The following is a 16,494-nucleotide window of genomic DNA, read 5'->3' on the forward strand; positions in this document are numbered from 1 at the left end:
GCCTTGCACAGTGCTGAATGCACCCCTGGAACTCAATGTACATGCTAGTACCCTCAGGAAAGGGGATTTAAAAGCCTGTGACTTTCAGCTGAAATATGTGGGTGCTTGACTCTGCCTCAAATAAAGGTTTACTGAGTGAGCTCCACTGAAATGTGGAGAAAACTTGTTGAAATGTATCTACATTTAAAATAGTAGCTTAATTCTTGTTTTGCTAATTCTCTACTTTCAGATACTTTTCACCATTACTTTTTGGCTACTGCTGAGGCAGCACCTTACAGAGCAAAAAGCACTTCGGGAAAAGGAAGCTCTTTTATCTGAGGTCAAAGTTGAAACTCAGGAAATTGAAGAAAAAGGTAAATTAGTGTGTACACTGCATGACTGGAGATTTTTTTGTACTCAGCAAAATTACAGAGAAAGAGCACCTGAAGTACATCAGAAAAGCTACTATATTCAGAGTAGATGGAAGCTGAACATTTAAAGTACATGTGAGCATTCGCAAGGAGTTGTTGAAAATATTGTGTCATTTGATCTCCACAAAAGTGATTCCCATGTAAGGGAAGGATGAAGGGCCTCCAAGAAGTTAAATGATTTCTCTCAGGTACACTGTACGAACCACCAAACAATCAGAACTCAAAATTGAAATAGTAGTTTTGATTTGTGTCATTGCTGCCTATTTATTTTCCTAGATCCTGCCATACTTAAAGCTATCATGGATATTGGAAATGAAATAGGTGTTATAAAAAGATGAGTATATACTATTACCAAATTTATTTCTTTTAAAATGTATCAAGGGAAAGTTACAAAAATTGACCATGATTAGTTATAAATGCTGCCTTGTTTGCTAGAATAGTCTAAAATCTTTCAAATCATATAGTAACATACAAAACACATGCTTCTGTAGCCCTCATATAACACCTGATCAAAGTGTGATTTTTGGTCAGGGAACCAGCAAGGAATAACAATCTTTTATTTTGAAGATGACGAACAAGATATACAAGTGGAAGGAGAGGCTGAAGAGAAGAAAGATGAAGAGGAAGAAAAGGAAGAGAAGCAAGAGACTAAGAAAGAGGAGGAGGAGGAGGAAGTGGAAGAAGATGATGACCAGGACATCATGAAAGTACTGGGCAATTTGGTGGTGGCCATGTTCATTAAGTACTGGATCTACGTCTGTGGAGGAATGTTCTTCTTTGTCAGCTTCGAGGGTAAAATTGTGATGTACAAAATCATCTACATGGTGCTGTTTCTGTTTTGTGTGGCCTTGTATCAGGTGGGTAAACAATTGTCCTCTATTTTTTAATCTTTACACCCATCCCAGAAATATATGTGGGCTTCCTTTGATGATGTTCTAAATTACTATAATCCCATGAACATATCATTTAAGTGATATGCATTACATATTAAGAATTTTAAAATGGAAAGTGACTATCTTCAGGTTGTTCATTATTTTTAAATTTTAGTTTCTTAAAAACTGAAAAAAGTTCATGAATTTTTCAAAAAGTTTTTATTAACAAAAACAGCCTGTATAATTATATTAATTTTAATACTTATTTAAGAACAGTGGCTAAATAATCTAACATACTAGATGATACCCAATTCACTTGTGTTTTAGACTCTGGAATCAGAAAAGTGTGATGATATGTATACCTATATATGTGTAATGCTTCAATTGCTTTAGTGTTTCATTAATTAGAATTTGTAAAATATTATTTTATAATTATTTAGCCTTTCCACAAATTCAGTTTCAACTGATGATAAAAGTTTTAACTCAATGGTAGAAACAAGTGCAACAATAAAATATTCTTGCAGACAATGAACAAAATACACCAGGCAACTATAATAAACAAGAGTATATTACATGTGGAGATAAAAACATCTCAACTTAAATCAATAAAGTTTTGAAATACTTTTAAAAATTCAGGGAGGTGTTCTCTAATGAATATCCACAGGTTTATGATAAAGAGAGATGTCTTCTCTATATGTTGGTTTCACATTTTTAATCATATATTACCACTTTGAATTTCAAAACTGAAGCAATTTTCTCCTAGCAATAAGCACAGTCACAGAAGCATCTACCATACCATTCCTTGAATGACTCCCAGAGACCAGAGCTTGTGATAAGAGCCTTATAAACATTTTAACCTTTAACAACTCTCAAAGTAGGTACTTACAGAGGAGGGAACTGAAGCTCAGCCTGGCCCAGCAACTTGCCCAAAGGCACAGTTAGGAACTTCAGGTATTACTGGGATTCAGGCCAGATCCATTCAACTATATGAAAAACAGAACCTCAAAATCTAAAATTAAATAGATTTTATGTTTAAGTATTTGTAAATATCACCATCTGTCTCAGTTGAATAAACCAGATATTTTTGTGATTTTTCCTACAACCAATTATTTTCATGTTTATTTTTTTAATGTCTGATTCACAGGTACACTATGAATGGTGGAGGAGAATTCTAAAATATTTTTGGATGTCTGTGGTTATTTACACAATGCTGGTGCTTATCTTTATATATACATATCAGTTTGAAAACTTCCCAGGCCTGTGGCAAAATATGACTGGATTGAAAAAAGAAAAGTAAGCAATTTTGGTTTACGGTAGGATGTAAACATGACAAAAAGGATGAAGACTTAAATGCATATTGTTAAAAGCATTTTAATGGAAGATTTTAGTAAAACATGATGTCATCAAAGATTTATGTCTCAGTCATTTTGTGTCCTCTATGTCTCTCCATGACCTTGGTACATAGTAAAGACTCTGTGAATATTGACTGAAAAACAAATTGACCACAAGTGAATTTTCAGTTCCAATTTAATGAAATGACATTTTCTAACTTCAATTTCATGTGAAACACACCTGCTTAGTACTTAACCATTCATGTTTTCTGCGTTCCAAGTTGGAGCTCAGTTCTTCATTTCATCAGGAGGTTCATGGACTCATAATATAAAGCAGAAGCTTCTCCTAATTTATGTACCTTGTGCTAAGATTTTAAAGAGTGGTTGATGCCACGGAAATTAAATTTATTTAAGTCCTTATAGATAGTGATGATGAAATAATTTTTCCTGTATATGTAATAGTATTCTATCCTCTCCTAATATGCATCTTTAAATTTCTGAAATTAGTTTAGAAATCCAGCCAGAATTGGGAATATGGTAAATATACTTTGGTGGCTAAGAGAAAAGATCAAAAGGAAAGGATCATGAAGTAGCTAGACTAACCCATATTTAACATTTATTCAACAAGTATTTATTGGATGCCCTCCATGTGCCAGATGCTATTCTGTGTCTGGGAACACAACATAAAACAAGACAGACAGAATCTAAGCCCTTGGAAGTTTATATTCTGGTAGAGGAGACAAACAACCACAAAAAAAAAGACAATGTACAAATAAATTAATTATAAATTGTAATGGGTCTGTGAAGGTAACAGCTGATGTGGTGAACAATAAGGTACACTAAACACAAATGGAGTGGTCAGGGCAGACTTCATTAAGGAGGTGTCATTTAAATTGCACCTAAAGGATAAGAAGGAGTTTGTCTTTAGAAAAATGTGTGAGTTGATATCTGAGATATGACAGAGCATCCCAGGCAAAGAGAACAAAGAAAAAGCTGTGAGGCAAAACAGAGCCTGGCTCATATGAGGAACCAAAGGAGCAAGGGGTGAAAATTGGAAGGAGAAAAGGTAGGAAAGTTCAGCCAGGCACCCAGGACATGCATGGCTTATTGGTAATAGTGGTTGGTATTTCATCCTTGGTGAAAATTTTTAAAGCACCCTTGAGTGGCTGAGAAAACATGGTGTGTCAGGAAGCAAGACGAGAAACAAGAAGATTGCTCAGTGAGCAATAGGAGTGGACCTGTGAGACATGATGGAGGCTTCACCTAGAATAGGCAGTGGTAGAGATGGGTAACAGAAGTGCACAGATTCAAGAAATGTGTAGGCAGTGAAGGAAAAGTGGATGAATGAGATGTGAAGGCCAAAAAAAAAAAAAAAAAAGTCCAGGAAGACATCCTGGCTTTGGAATTTGGAGTAGGCTGTTGTACCAGAGGAGACTTGAGCAGGGAGAGGATGTAGAAAATAGCTTGGCTGAGAAAAATAGGTAAATCAAGAAGACTGTTTTGAAAACACTAAATACAAAATAACTATAAAACAACCAATTTCTGGTATACACTTCAGTGTGAGGGTCCACAGAAAAAGCCTGAACTTTAAATGCACGTTTGAGTCATAGAGGTAAAGATGGTATTTAAATATCCAAGACAAAGTGAGGCTTCCCAGGAGAAAAGTAAGCTAGAGAAGAACTCAACACTGAGCCCTGGGGATATTTCAGCATTTGGAGGTGCAATAGAAAAGGAGGTAGTGACAGAAGAGGAAAACCAGGACAGTGTGGCAGTATGAAGACCAGGATTGTTTCATGAAGGACTAGAGGCAAAATTTTTAAAAAAAGAGAAAAGCAGCCACTGAATTTGGCAATACCAAGGTAGTTAGTCATCACTGTGAAAGCAGGTAAATTGGACTGCTGGAAACAAAAGCCAAACTGGAACACAGGGGAGTAAGGGATACAATGAAAGGTGTACTTGGCCAAGCGAAAGACTGATGTAATTTATGAAGAGAATGTGTCATTTCTTAAGAAAGGTTCTTGCTTTTTGTTTTGTTCTGTGTTACAGGCTTGAGGATCTTGGCTTAAAACAGTTCACTGTGGCTGAACTATTCACTCGCATATTCATTCCAACATCCTTTCTGCTGGTGTGCATTTTACACCTACACTATTTCCATGATCGTTTTTTGGAGCTCACAGACCTAAATTCCATTCCCAGCAAGGAAGACAGCGCCATCTACAGGTGAGTGAGAGCAAGAAGCACATGCCTCTTGCTACTGGGAAGAAAAACTTAATTCTTCGCCTTCCTTTAGCCACCTTGCAATCAGCCAATAATCTTAAGAGTTTCAGCCTTAAACTTTCCATGAGTGAAAAAAAAAAAAATGTGGGATATTTGATGACTCTTTCTGAAACAACTGGTATTGGCTTTTGTGTGACCAATTAATGTAAAGTAACCATGATAGTCATTCAGAATAGATTCAGAGTAGCTGTTCAGAGTAAAATACTTTAGAGTTGGTGATTTATATTTTGTGTCAAGGCTGGTGATGTGTTTTAGGGAATTGCATAACCTAACTAACTCAAAGGATGAGCTTTCTATTGTGATGACAACCAGTGAGGAAGTGATTGTGAGTGAGAGCATACTAAGAGATTATGGGCAGAATTTGTTGTTTTCAACTCAATAAATATAAAATGTTTACAAGTAATAGAGAGGTATTGCTCTTCCTGCCCATTGGTGTTGAAACCGCAATGGATTATCGCAAATCCCTCAATTGTTGTATTACAGGAAAATTACCATAGTTCTTCTAATGAATGGTAATACTGATTTTCTTCTCTGTTACATAGTTTATGATTCAGTTTTTGGAAAAACATTTGGTCAGTAACTAAGGAAGCCAAGGACTGTATTAAAGAACACAGATGCCACAGCTGAAAATTCCCCTTAATTCTTTTTCAAGGGAAAAAATGAGTACATCAAAAGAAGATGAAGTATAGTATTTCATCATGCACGAACTCAATTTTCTGCTGCAGTAGCAGCTGAAATTATGAATAACTCCAAAACACTTTTGTTTGATGATGAAAATATTTTATATTTTTATTCTATTTACTTATGACCAGCAGATTATTTTCCTTGCTGCATTTTGCTGAATCTAAGGTTACATTTAGTGTACATTCTGAGCATACTCCAAATGACTATCAGTGTGTCAATGACCTCCAACCATTAGAACCAAGAGGCATCAGCCAGAATATATTTCTTATCGTATCTTGCCACCATAAATAATCAAGCTCAGATAAAACCTGTCACCTCCCAATGCCCCAGGAAGAGAAGGGTGTAGATAGGTTAAGTGGCTGCCTTCAATGATAATCAATCATTCAGAAACATAAGGAGTGATCATTTGGTGGGGTATATAAATGTCTAGTCATTGTGTTGTAATACCTGAAACTAATATAATATTGTTTCAACTGTAAGTGAACAATAACTTTAAAAAATAAAGTAAAACTATAGGAGAAATAGAAGTATGGAGACCCCTCGAGAGGCAAACTTATTGGCAAGAGAAATAACTCCAAGATTAAGTTTATAAAAACAATGCCTGCATAGATAAGTGAGTTGTCAATAATTGAAAAATTATTATTTAATATTCTTTTGGCATGCTTGCAATACCTGTAGATAAAACTAGTATTTGATATTTAACTTTGATAATGCAACATGCTTTTTTTAATTACAAACCATCATTTTTTTCAAAAAGTCCTATTCAATAATCAGAATAATGTTAGTCAATGGAGTAGGTTTGAAATGTCTGCAAAAGAAATGTAATTATTACTAATTGCTAATGATACTTCTTTAATTTTTTCTTTTAAATGCCTTTTTTTTGCATCTTTATTTTTTTCTTCTTAAATGTTTCTCCAGTATGTAGAAGCATTTGCTTGCCATTGTCTTTTGTTATCATATGTCTGAATCCTCTTTCACACAATCAAATAGAAATTTGTCACAATTTTTCCAGAAAGATACAGATTTTCAGGACCATAGTGTTATAGGAGACAATACAACTTAGCAAAGATTTTACAAGCCTAAGAAATTACAATTTTTGAGATGGAGAGTATGTGAAAACAGACTTTCCTTTAAGTGTGTATTATGTTGGCCAAAAGCCTGTATGGTTTTTTTTTTTTCCTTAAAAGACACATTTTTTATTTTCACCAATAACCTTATTAATTTGGATATTTTAAGTGTGTCTACTCTCCTGTGTAGTAAAACATTGACTGTTCTCAGTTAATGTCTTGATTTGAGTGCTATCAACATCAGCTGGTCTCCCCAACCATGGAGCATCATCCAACAAGAAATATCCAGCACAAAACTTCATGCTTTATTATGCTTTGTAAAGCATGGTAAGGGTTGGATTTCATTTAGTTTGGAGGCAGTGGAAATCTTCTGAAGGGTTTCAAGAGAGGAGGGACATGGTTTTAACACTTTCCCAAGAGGCCTGTGGATTGCAGGGTGAAAGCCAGAAGTGGGGCAGAGAGGCCAACAAAATCGGCTGAGAAAGAATGGTGGCTTGGGGCAGGGTGGGAACCACTTTTGACACATTCAATCAGTCACAGCACCTTCACCATATACTGTACAAATCTTTTCTTGCGTTTCAGTTGTGTTTTTATCTTTCTTGAGGTAAAATACATGTATTTTACTACATGTCATGTATTTTCCTTCATCTTCAATACTAAAATGCCTACACAAAAATTCACCAATTTTAGTAAGTTTTTTTTTTAAAAAAAGCATGTTGATATGACAGCTCTTATGATACAATCTAACAAATATTTTTTGAATGAAATTAAAGACAAGTAAGAGCTATTAGAGCCATCTTATGAAAAAAAAACAACTTTTTGGCCAACCCAATACATTAAAATTCATTTGTGGTTTGATTAAAAAAAAGTAAAAATACAATGTTTTATAATATTTCAAGTTACTGAATCACAAAACTTTTCCAAATAATATGTACGAAGCCCCATGTCTTGAAAATAAATAAAAACTAATAAGAGAAAGCCAATTAATTAAATATAGCATTCCATTAAGGTGTTTTCATGTCTAGGCTAATAACAGAAATATTGAATAAAATCTTAGGCAGTATTAGAAAGTCTAAGAGTCTTTTGGATGGAATGAAAATTAGTTTTCTGGAACTAATGAAGACCAGGAGTGATATCATTAGCATTAACAGCAGTTCTCCAAACAAGTTACCCAATATCTATCAGTATCATTGGGAGAGTTTGGAGCATTTCCAGGTCAGATCATGGCTCAGAGAATAGCATCATATAGCTAGCAGCTACCAAGTCATATGAGGGATATCACTTCAACATTTCTTTAAAATAAAAAAAAATCAAATAAAATATTATTTAATCATATAGGTTCTGGGGGAACTACAGACAGCTTCATATCAAGATGCATTTTCCCTATTTCCTTAGCTGTTACATTTACAATCCTTACTCTCCCCACTATAGCAAGAAAAGGAATACTTAAATGATCGATAGCAGTTTGAAGTCACTGCTTATCTTCCTCACAGCTTTGGTTTATCACTAAGCACTCCATTAACAGTTAATTTTCCAATAAAATTTAAAGGATGAGAAGAGAGTATATAGCCAGCTATTAAAGAGTTTAGGTACATGAGATTTCATTTTTAGTTCTGTGGGGGAAAAAAATCTTCTGGAACCTTAAGAAATTTGAAACACCTCAATTTAGTATTTTGGGATGTTGTACAAGAAGAGTTTAATATAAAAGTCCCCAAATTTTAACTTCAAACATATGATACATGGCCCATCTTTTTAGCAACTCTTTCCCACTGTCGTATTTTTCTTACTAATAATGTTTACCTCACTATATTTATATAGTGATTAGGACTCCAGATATGTGTATGTGTATGTGCGTGTGCACGTGTGTGTGTATAGAGTCCTAATCACTGTCAACATTGAAGTTGAAATGATGAAGAAAAAGAAATACCTTCAGAGTTGAGATTAACTGTCATGCTTTGCTTTCTCTCCCCTACCTTTTAGTAGATGCTTTAATACAAAGGACCCACAAATTGGGAATAATCAACTCATTGTGTTCCTTAATTGGTGCAAGCACTATTATTGCTGCAAAGATTCAACTGTTCTTGTCCTGTTTTGGCCATTGCATGTGTGTGCTATGTGTGTGCTGTGTGCATTGTACACTGCATAGGTAGTGTAGGGAAATGTCACGTGTCTGGAGAAAAATTATTGTTTCACCTTATCGAATTTGCAGTTAGCATTTTGTAAAAGTTTTATGATATACATAAGAAGAAAATATTACTATTTTTAAATTGGCATTCTCAGGGCTATCATTTCACTTATATATTTATAAAATATACAATATTATACTACAATTATAATTTTGATATAATACATATAATAATGTCCTAAATATTCATTACTTATTTAAATATCCATTGTTATAATTCATCTATAACTTATTTTAGAAAATATTGTGATGCATATAAAAATAAAATGACTTCTTTTAAATTTCTGTTTTAGAAAACTTTAGAGAACAATATGTTAATATGGTTACTTAGTAGGATTTTATTATTTTTAATTCTGGGAAAGGAGCAAGAATTAATCTTTAAGATTGTATTTTATTTGATACATGTATTCTGAAAATTTAAACATTACAAATTTTTAATAAAGCATGTAAGGTGGGAAGGGACAAGAGGAAAGGAGAGACTTGTATATTCAAGAATTTTTCCTAAATATCTCAAATATCATGTTGCTCCTGAATCTTGCTGTCCAGGCTGTTCTTCAGTGCATGAAACATGTGATGACGACACACCTGATGCTCTAAAGCTTACGAGACAACAGTCTACTTCGTTCATCTCTGTCTAACAATCTCCTCTTTCTCTCTCCACCTGTCTCCCCACTGCCACCGCATGCAACCTTGTGCTTCCACCTCTCACCTGGTAGCCATGCCAAAGTCAATGGGCGCGTATATCTAATAATAAATAGGTGGGTACTTCGATGTTTTCTCTCTTATTTTTGTTAACAGTGGTCTCTTGGTGTATTAAACACTTTACTGTTTTATAAATGAAAAATTATGTCATCAAATAGTAGATGATGGTCTTTGGATATGCTGTGGATGTATTTTGCAAATCAAACCATTTGATGTTTATACCAAATGGTGCCGCCAAGTGAATTCGGAGGTTAATGAGGGTCTTCAGCTGGTGCTCAGCCTTTTGTCTTGGTCCCAATGTATGCACCATTAATTTCATTCTTTGGTAGAATTAATTTAAGGCTTGCCTGAGAGCTCATCTTTCTCTTGAACACAAAATTGAGAGCTCAGCTCAAGAACCACCTCCTCTACAAACTTGCCCATAAGTGCCAACTTCCCAGCTAAATGTAATTGCCCTTCCTCTGAATTCCCATAGCCCTTTCTCATCTCTGCCTCCCAACATTTGCCTCCCAACACTTGCTTCCCAGCCCTCTAGCTGCCTGCTTGTCTTATCTCCCTGGCCAGAGATGTCGGCTCCTCAGGCCTGGAGTACTGTATAAATCACTAAGGTATCCACATGTCACCTACATTGGGGCCTTACCCACTAGTTGACCCTAAGTAGATATTTACTGAAGGAAGTGAAAATATTCACAAAAATATATGGTGAAAAGAAAATTAAAACATCAATTTCTGCAAATTTATCTCTACTTAAAAAATCAACATATTGAAGAATGATATTTTACATCACTAGATTTCACAATGTATCTGCACACTACAGAAGGCACAAACATGGGCACTGAGACATGGCCCTGTCTTAGATGCATGTCACCTAGCTGGGGAGATAAAAAATGCAAATGACCACACATAATAAAGTGTCACTATTGATAGTACTATGTATGTATTTGTCCTCAAGTGCCCCAAGAGTATAGAGTAAAGATTCTTTTGGAGCTCATTTACTAAAATTATTTTTACTTTATTAACTAGGTGAACTAAAATATCCATTCCCATAACTTCGTCATTAGTAATAAAGCCAGTAATTTAGGTAATAGAAATGTATATTTTACAGTAAATTCAATTAACAACATAACTCTTTGAAAGATTTGTTAGTTTTTTTATTCTATTCACTTTTAGGTAAAATTCTAAGGCTGACAACCAAAGAGTAGACTTCAGGAGGTAAAACTCCTTTAAAAACTGTGAAAAATTAGTGTGTCATTGTCCAGATTAAAGAAGAAGGAGGCACAAGGGCTGGATGGTTGCTTTTAGAAGCCAGTTTTTTGACAACCTGAGAGCACAAAGTTAACCTCAGGGTGTTTTAGCTGATAGGTACAGAAATAAACTATAGACTCTAACTAGAAATCTTGAGCAACTATTTAAATCTCATCCTTCCAAACATAAGGGACTATTCTGTGTGTGTGTGTGTGTGTGTTTCTCATAAAGTATTTACCATTTGCTTAATGAAGGGGTGGCTGGGGCACCAAAAAGGGTAAGAGTTGGTTTGTTGGGCTCACCAGGCAGAGCCTGATGCAAGTTTTGGTCCTGATTTTCCCAGACTTATTGCCTGAGAGAAACCTATGCCTGTTACCCCAAGTCACAAGGCTTGTGAGTTCACCTAAGAGTTCTAGAATGGTCAAGATTTAAAGTCATCCTAAATTATTAAAAACTCAAAGCATTCCAATATTGGTGCTATCCTCTTTATAGTGAATCTCTCTTTTTTGTCTGAATGTGAACATGTAAGTAAAGTCCAAAGCTATACCCCAGAACGAATGTTACAAAACAAACCTATCTCTCGGTACGTGTGTTCAGTTTTGAACAGGGCCTTCTGTTGATTAGAGTGATAAGGTAAATGCTTTTATTAAGCAAAGAAGTTTTATTTTCCCCATAATTTATTTCTTTATGCTCACTGTTGTTTTTATTTTACAAGAAAAATAATGTGCTTATAAATATAATTTCTAAATGAGAGTTAGCTACATTCAACCACTGGGCTGATTAAAATTTAGACATTACCTTATAAGGTATGAAGGAGGATAAAGTCTTGAGGGGAGTAGGTGACTGATAAAATTTTGATGATACAAGTAATTGTGGGGAAGATCTAACTGAATTAGCAGTCAGTATACATTAGAATACTTTTAGTAGGAGTAATGGTTATTTTTCCCAAATATAAAGAAACGGAAACATTCCCATCCTGACTTGTAGGTTATTTTGGAGGAAATAGCACCATACACATTTAAGATGTGATATTAAGTTTACAATTATTTGCTCCTCTGTGGTACAGTCTTCTAAAACTGCTTATAAGTTCTATAAAATAATCTGAAACAGTATAAATATCCTACTTTAAATATTATTATAGTATAAACATTATAAATTTGCAAGACATTTTTTTCTAGTAGTCTAATGAATAGCGTGAGTGCAATTTACATTACCTCATATTCCAAATCATAATAGTTATAAATGGAATCTGGATAGCAATTTTGCAAAGGTAGAACTTCCATTTTCTTTAATGGAAACTAACTTCATATGTGACTTTTCAAAGTCAGTTTCCAGTACAGAATTAAACCTCTTCAATTCTCCATGCAATATAATTTGTTTCTTTTGTTTCAAATAAGAATAACTCTCCAGTGCATGGAATTTAATCACCAAACATTCAATGAATGTTTGTTCATTGAATGCATACCAAACACAATGCTACATTTTTGCAAGGGAGATGACTAGAGTAAGACTGGATTTCCGCCCTCAAGGGGAGAGTCCTCAGAATCATAATTAGAATAAAATGATGTAGGCATACATGGAGCACTGTACAAAGCTGTGGAAGCATGAATGAAAGAGAGGGTGAATGAACAGATAAATATCATTTGTTTTGTTAATATGTAAAAGGAGAAATAATCAGTGAGAGGATTTTATTTAACAAATAGCGAGAGGATTAAAGCTCAGAGCCTGATTATAATAAAAGCAAGGCAACAAAGTTACAGGCATGGTTAAAGAAAATGCAGAGGAAAATGAATTCTCTGTGGGGAAAGGCATGAGAAATGGTGGGGTTGATGAAAGAAGGAGGGAGGAGTCTTCTCTGATAATCCAGTTCATCATCATGTCTATTTGAAGGCCCAAAGTAAAAACCCTTCCTATAATGACTAGGTAATTCACATGTGACAATCAGTAAAAAATTACCAGTATTATAAGTTCCTTAGCTGGACATTTCAGGGAATGTTTTTACTAGACTGATTTTTTACATTAAAATGAAGATTCTTTTCTTTTTAATTGGCTAGGTGGGAAAAGGCTAAATTAAGGTATACGTTCTTTCCTGGAGAACCAATACAGCTGTTGATTATAGTTCTGTCTGGGATCATTGCACAGACAACCCCACCTCTGCAGCAGCCCACCTCTGTCAGGGAATGCAGTGGTGGCAGGTGACAGGCGGGCCACAGAGGGCTCAGACTGTTGAGAATGTCAGAGACAGATTCCAGAGGAAGACTTGTTTGCTTTTTTTCTTTGGGATGGTCATTTTAATACACAAGTTCTGTTAGAGAATGTCCTGATGGCAGAATTGCAGTCCAAATACAGCACTTTCCCCAGTGTTTGGGGTTGTGTGCTTCCTTGCAAAGACACATTTCTAATTTTGCATCTTTATTAGCATGAGTTGATGATACAGATTATCAAAACAGTATATGAAAATCTGTCATTAGCAGATCGTTTCTTACATTCAAACTATTCCTGTATACTAAGCACTGTTTGAGCCTTTAACAGAAATCACCAGAATTTTCACAGCATCCTATGAAGTAGGCACTGTTATTCCACTTTACAGATCAGCAGATTGAGACCCAAAAGACAGGGTGAGGATTTTTGCCATGTCACTTAGCTAGTAAGTTGGCTAGTTGAAGCTTGAATCTAAGTCTTTCTGATTCCAAAGAACATGTTTTTAACAATATTCTGTATTACCTCAAAAAATGCTGTGATAAAAATGAAAGAAAAGTGAAAGGATTCACATAGGAATCTTTTTAAAATGGTGAACTCCAACCAAGCATTGAAAATATTTTCATCTATACATGTTTTATACACGAAGATTTTCCCAGTGAAATGTCTCAGCTAGTTAAACTCCCAGACTAGTAAATAATAGCCTGATATATGTTTTCCCTTCTCTTTTTGTCATTTCTTACAAGCTCATTAATCTAAACTACATTAGAGGGCACCCAGGACTTGTTTCCTCATAAGGATAATGTCAAAGCAAAATCAGCACCATTAGATGCAGAAATTAAATTCTCTTCTCTCCCCAGCATTATCTAGTTCCAGCTCTGTGGTAGACTATAAGTATAAGCTTCCAGAAGTAGACCTTCTAGATGTACTTTCAAAAGGTTTACTCAAGTGTTTTCCTCTGAGTCCTTCATTCAGTAATCCCCCCTCAACCTACCCTGTGTGGAAGGGCCTTTTGGGTCAGGTAGTCACAGTGACATGTGCAGAAACAGCCTCACTCTGTGTTTTGCTCCATAAATAACACTAATTGTTAGAAAGCTGTTTTTTCAGTATCACATCATGTCAGTGTCGATGTAGACATGAGAAATGCACTCTGAGATGGTCATACTTCTTCAGTAAAAGCTACCACATTCCTGTCATAATGAAAAAGTTATCTTCTCACTTACAATATGCAATCCCCAGCAATGCTGAGGAGAACATAATAATATTGACAATTGTGTAACACCTGACTGCATTTACATTTAATACCATTTAATACACAGAGTTCTGACAAAGCAGAAGTAACAGTATGTAGGCTGAGATGTGATGTGCCATTCTGGTGTGTGAGATTCACTGTTGCAGTTTCAAGAATGGGAATTTTCCTAAAGACGGGGTGGGTAGCATAATTCCTTCCACCAATTAATTCCAATAATCCAATGCAAATAATATTGCAACAACACTTGCAATAATATTTGCTTTATTGTACATGTTAGGGAAGGGAGCTCATTTTCATTATATAACTTCATATGCTAAAGCGTTTCTGCTTCAAATATCTAAAATACTATAAGAATTTTGAAGCCATTTAAATAAAAGAAATTACTTCAACCATTAATTATGTTTCCTAAGCATTAGAATTATGGTTAAAACAATTATTTTTAAGACACATAATCCACCAATGCTGTAACATCCATAGAATGTTATTTCTTCATTAAATTAACAATTTGTTTCTGGTATTATTTAATTTACCTGCTTGACACTCTGTTAAAAGAATCACCTTTGAATGATAACCTCTCTAAAAGTCAAAGGACAATATAGAGTCATTACAATAGTTATCCAACATCGTAAGTGTTCCAAGTATAACAACAAGTTGCAAGTAAGCTTAGATTTTTACCTAGCCAAGCTTCCTCATTTTATAAAATATAAATTGAGTTCCAGAAAGGTTAAATGATTTACTCAGGGCCCAAATTATACAGACAGAATTATATTAATTGTGCATTCTGCTACAACAAAGCTGATATATACAGATTAATTGTGACAAAGGGAGACTACCAGGATTTCCAGTAGGCCTTTGCCTATTACCTGCTCTGTTGCCCATAAATGTTCCTTCAAATGTTCACTTGAATATGAATAAAAAGAGCTCTTCAAAAATACCAGGAGAAATATCACACTTGCTGTTGTCTACTGTGAAATGGGCCGTACTGCCCTGCCTCGGTCCCGGGTCGGTGAGGTTGTGCTGCCCCTTGCTCTCACCCTGATGCTCACATGCTGTCTTCCCATGGCTAATACAGCAGGTTACACCTGTGCCGTGAACAGGGACACAATGCTGACATCCTTCTCCTGACAGCATTTAGCATCCACCTCATACACTTCAAGTGATGTCAGAATGGGAAGAATCTATGCAGAGGTTGGCTGAAAGCACACATTAGTTAAGAATTTTTTATAAACCTGTGTAAAATGTGAATGACTTGATTCTTGTGGGATGGTTTGCTGCATTACAAAAAAAAAGCATGACACCGTTTGCCTCAGTAGTTTATTTGTTCTCTCCCTTACAACCTGCAGTCCTGTCCACTCTTAAGTCAGTTGCCAAGCCTAGGGCTCCTAGCAGAAGCACGCTATTGATGCCATCCTGGAATGCATTTGCATTAGGACTTACTGCAACTGGCACACAGGAATGCAATAGTGGATGATATGTAGCATGATGTGTGATCTCTGATACTCCTTATAATTCTTCTGTTCTCATCTCCTTTTTTTCCTTTCTATTTCAATTACTTTGAGCAGCATCAAGAAAAAATTACCAATCCACCAAAATGAGTAAGTCCCCCTGTGAAGCCATGAAATGCTTGCTCTACATGATGCCATTTCATGCTTCTACATCCTAAACTCTGACCATTTTCTCCTCCGGGAAAAATGTCAAGTTTAGGTGTTGGTAGCTCTCATTACTGACTAATCACTACAACCTGAATTAGAAGAAATAACAACACCTAAGTGAGTTTACAGTTTGTTTTTAGAAAGAGCTTTTAAAAAAAAGTGACAAGACGCTAACAGCCCCACATTGCAAGGCCTGTGCACATGCACTGACGTTCATTTTTGTTCATCCTCCTTTAACTTGCCCCTCACTCAAATGTCTCCTAGCACCCTTTCGCCTTCATCACTCAGCTGCTCTCTGTCAACAGACTGGCCCACCCTGAAGGAAGTCTTCCAGACCTTGCCATGATGAATCTGACCGCCAGCCCAGAGAAGCCAGAGGTGAAGCAGTTGCCTGAGTTTGGTGAGGAGAAACCAGAGAGATGCTCTGAAAAAGTGGAGAAGGGCGAGTTTGGGAAAGACAGCGAGGATGAGGAGGATGAAGATGAAGAGGAGGAGGAAGAGACATCGGGTAATCTACCCACTACCAGTCATATGGCGGCTGACAGACCAGACAATGAAACACTGACTCGCACCAGATACATACACATATTTGACCCATTTAGTGAAATAAAAATTGGA

At 35.6% G+C, this 16,494-nt stretch overlaps 1 protein-coding gene across 1 annotated transcript in view; it reads left to right on the plus strand.

The window, feature by feature from the left end:
• PIEZO2 (piezo type mechanosensitive ion channel component 2) overlaps positions 1-16,494 on the plus strand; it is a 487,309-nt gene that overhangs the window by 376,110 nt on the left and 94,705 nt on the right. Inside the window, exons 14-20 of the mRNA XM_054587349.1 lie at positions 230-353; positions 978-1,267; positions 2,427-2,575; positions 4,660-4,833; positions 9,543-9,584; positions 15,787-15,819; positions 16,182-16,384. Of these exons, the coding sequence (XP_054443324.1) occupies positions 230-353; positions 978-1,267; positions 2,427-2,575; positions 4,660-4,833; positions 9,543-9,584; positions 15,787-15,819; positions 16,182-16,384 (1,015 nt within the window). The remainder of the gene's footprint in view (positions 1-229; positions 354-977; positions 1,268-2,426; positions 2,576-4,659; positions 4,834-9,542; positions 9,585-15,786; positions 15,820-16,181; positions 16,385-16,494) is intronic.

This window comes from Pteronotus mesoamericanus, unplaced genomic scaffold, assembly GCF_021234165.1.
Source record: "Pteronotus mesoamericanus isolate MK-2021 breed Mesoamerican mustached bat unplaced genomic scaffold, CSHL_Meso_final scaffold_118, whole genome shotgun sequence".
NCBI classification, from domain to species: Eukaryota; Metazoa; Chordata; class Mammalia; order Chiroptera; family Mormoopidae; genus Pteronotus; species Pteronotus mesoamericanus.